The sequence below is a fragment of the Penaeus monodon genome, chromosome 31, assembly GCF_015228065.2.
Source record: "Penaeus monodon isolate SGIC_2016 chromosome 31, NSTDA_Pmon_1, whole genome shotgun sequence".
NCBI lineage: Eukaryota > Metazoa > Arthropoda > Malacostraca > Decapoda > Penaeidae > Penaeus > Penaeus monodon.
In genome coordinates this window covers 2,061,424-2,061,707 of record NC_051416.1, presented here as the reverse complement: position 1 = coordinate 2,061,707, position 284 = coordinate 2,061,424, and the positions used below count along the sequence as shown (strand labels likewise).

Sequence of the window (284 nt, the reverse complement as noted above, 5' to 3'; positions counted from 1 at the left end):
GACATCTATTTGGTTCATATGGTGTTCCGTGCATTTTCCATTCTCCTTTTCTTTCAGGTAAAATGCTGGCTGCCTTACTGGGTTCGTTGCAGCGTGTGTTCGTTCGATTATAATGTTATCATGAAATTAGAAACCATAGAGGAGGATAAGAGGTTTCTAGTAACCCTCTCGCGCCTACACGAACTCAGGGTTAGTAAGTCGGTTCAGAATAGAAGGCGTTGTTCTCTCAAAACCACTGCGCTTTAAGAAAAAAAAAGTGTATATTGTTCTAAATTCGTGGCAAT

General features: G+C 40.5%; 1 protein-coding gene across 2 annotated transcripts in view; it reads left to right on the top strand.

The window, feature by feature from the left end:
• The window catches only part of LOC119592806 (carbohydrate sulfotransferase 11-like), a 9,749-nt gene that overhangs the window by 8,658 nt on the left and 807 nt on the right, over positions 1-284 (top strand). For both annotated transcript variants that reach the window (XM_037941714.1, XM_037941715.1), the window contains exon 7: positions 55-189. In XM_037941714.1, coding sequence (XP_037797642.1) covers positions 55-189 — 135 coding nt within the window. The remainder of the gene's footprint in view (positions 1-54; positions 190-284) is intronic.